The following is a 1,536-nucleotide window of genomic DNA, read 5'->3' as shown; positions in this document are numbered from 1 at the left end:
TCCCTCGCCGGGATGGTCGCGCTCCACGTCGCCGAGGCGGCCCTGCCGCCGCCGCGCCGCTACCCCGACCTGCACGCCGTCGCCTTCTCCGCGTACGCGTGCTGCCACCTCGTCGGCGCCTACGCCGCCTGCCTGCACGCGCTGTGGCGCACGACCGCCACCGCGCCGCCGCACACGCCGCTCGACGGCGGCGGCACGACCGTCCGGGAGAGGCGAAAGGCGGAGTGATCGACCTTTTCAATTAACGCCGAAAAACTTTCTCTCCTCTCTCGCTGACACAACAGTACACAGAGTTGCCAACTCCCAACTCTGACAGTTCAGGTAAAAACAGTTGTGGGCAGCGCCCCCCCCCCCCCCCCCCCACGCCGAGCGCGCCGGCGAATCGCGAGGCGCTCGTTTTTCTTGCTTTCTCGCCTTTCGGCCGATCCTCCTCCACCCTTGAAGCGCCCCCCCCCCCGCAGGCCCAGCGGGCGGGCGTCTAGTGTCGTTTCTTGCTTTCGGCCGATCCTCGCAGGCCGAGAAGGCGACCGGACAAAAATAAGTCAAATCTCCTGGAGGGATGTATGTATGTAGGAAGGTGAAAGAAAGAAAGAAAGAAAACACGCAACCCAAGGGAGGAAGGTAAAGAAAGAAAGAAAGAAAACAGACAACCCACGGGAGGGATGGGAGGACGGCACGCCGCCACGACACAGGGATTTTAAGGAGAGGTGTGTGGTGCGCTAGCCGTCGCCCACCCTAGGGAGTCTGCCTCTTCCTATCTCTGGGAGGAAGGTGAAGAAAAGCTGGAGGTAACCGGGTCGCCCTTTCATCTTTCTTCGGCATCGGCCGGGCAAAGGCGCGGCTGCGCGGTTTTCCAAAGAGCTAACTCGCGCACCCTTCGCGCATTTGACCACTGTCCCGCCGCCGGAAATGAACCTCTTCGGGAGAAAAAAGGCCGGTGCGACCCCACCGCTGAAAGCCCCAGCTTTTCTTGGACCCTGCTCACCCCGACGTCCGTCGCAAATCGCAGAACCGCCGCCCCCGCCGACATCGAATGCCGGTCCAACGGTGTCAGCGTCCAGCACTCTGAACGCAATCACAAAGCTGCGCGATGCGGGCGACACGCTGGACAAGCGAGAAGACTACCTCAATAACAAAATTAAGAAGGAGGTGCGTTGCGGCTCAGATCCTTGGACTGCACATGAGGTTTAGGGTGCAGACGCCTCGCGGCGGCGGCGTCCTGAGCATGCCCCCGCCCGCCCACAGACCGACGAGGCCAAGAAGTTTATGGGCCAAGGCAAAAAGAGTCAGGCGCGCGCCTCCCCACTCGGCCCGGCTTGCCTCCCCTCTCGCCCCGGCCGCGTTGGCGAGGCGGCCGGTCGAAGCCAGGGCCGCGTCGGTCGGCGATTGGCCGCACCGCCCCCTGACGCGCGCGCGCTGTCGGGACGGCAGGCGCTCCAGTGCATCAAGCGGAAGAAGATGTACGAGGGGCAGGTCGAGAAGATTGGACAGGCGAGGCTGAATCTCGAGACGCAGCAACTCGCGCTCGAGCAGCTC

The 1,536-nt window shown here is 63.6% G+C and overlaps 1 protein-coding gene across 1 annotated transcript; it reads left to right on the top strand.

Moving 5' to 3' along the window:
• Positions 1-909: 909 nt before the first annotated feature.
• Positions 910-1,191, top strand: EMIHUDRAFT_257115 (hypothetical protein; the record flags this gene model as incomplete). The annotated part of the gene is made up of 2 exons (XM_005764912.1): positions 910-937; positions 1,010-1,191. The coding sequence occupies 2 exons, from the start codon at positions 910-912 to the stop codon at positions 1,189-1,191; spliced, it is 210 nt and encodes a 69-aa protein (XP_005764969.1).
• Between the last annotated feature and the right edge of the window lie 345 nt (positions 1,192-1,536).

This window comes from Emiliania huxleyi (assembly GCF_000372725.1).
Source record: "Emiliania huxleyi CCMP1516 unplaced genomic scaffold EMIHUscaffold_5726, whole genome shotgun sequence".
NCBI lineage: Eukaryota > Haptophyta > Isochrysidales > Noelaerhabdaceae > Emiliania > Emiliania huxleyi.
This window is presented reverse-complemented; position numbering and strand designations above follow the sequence as displayed.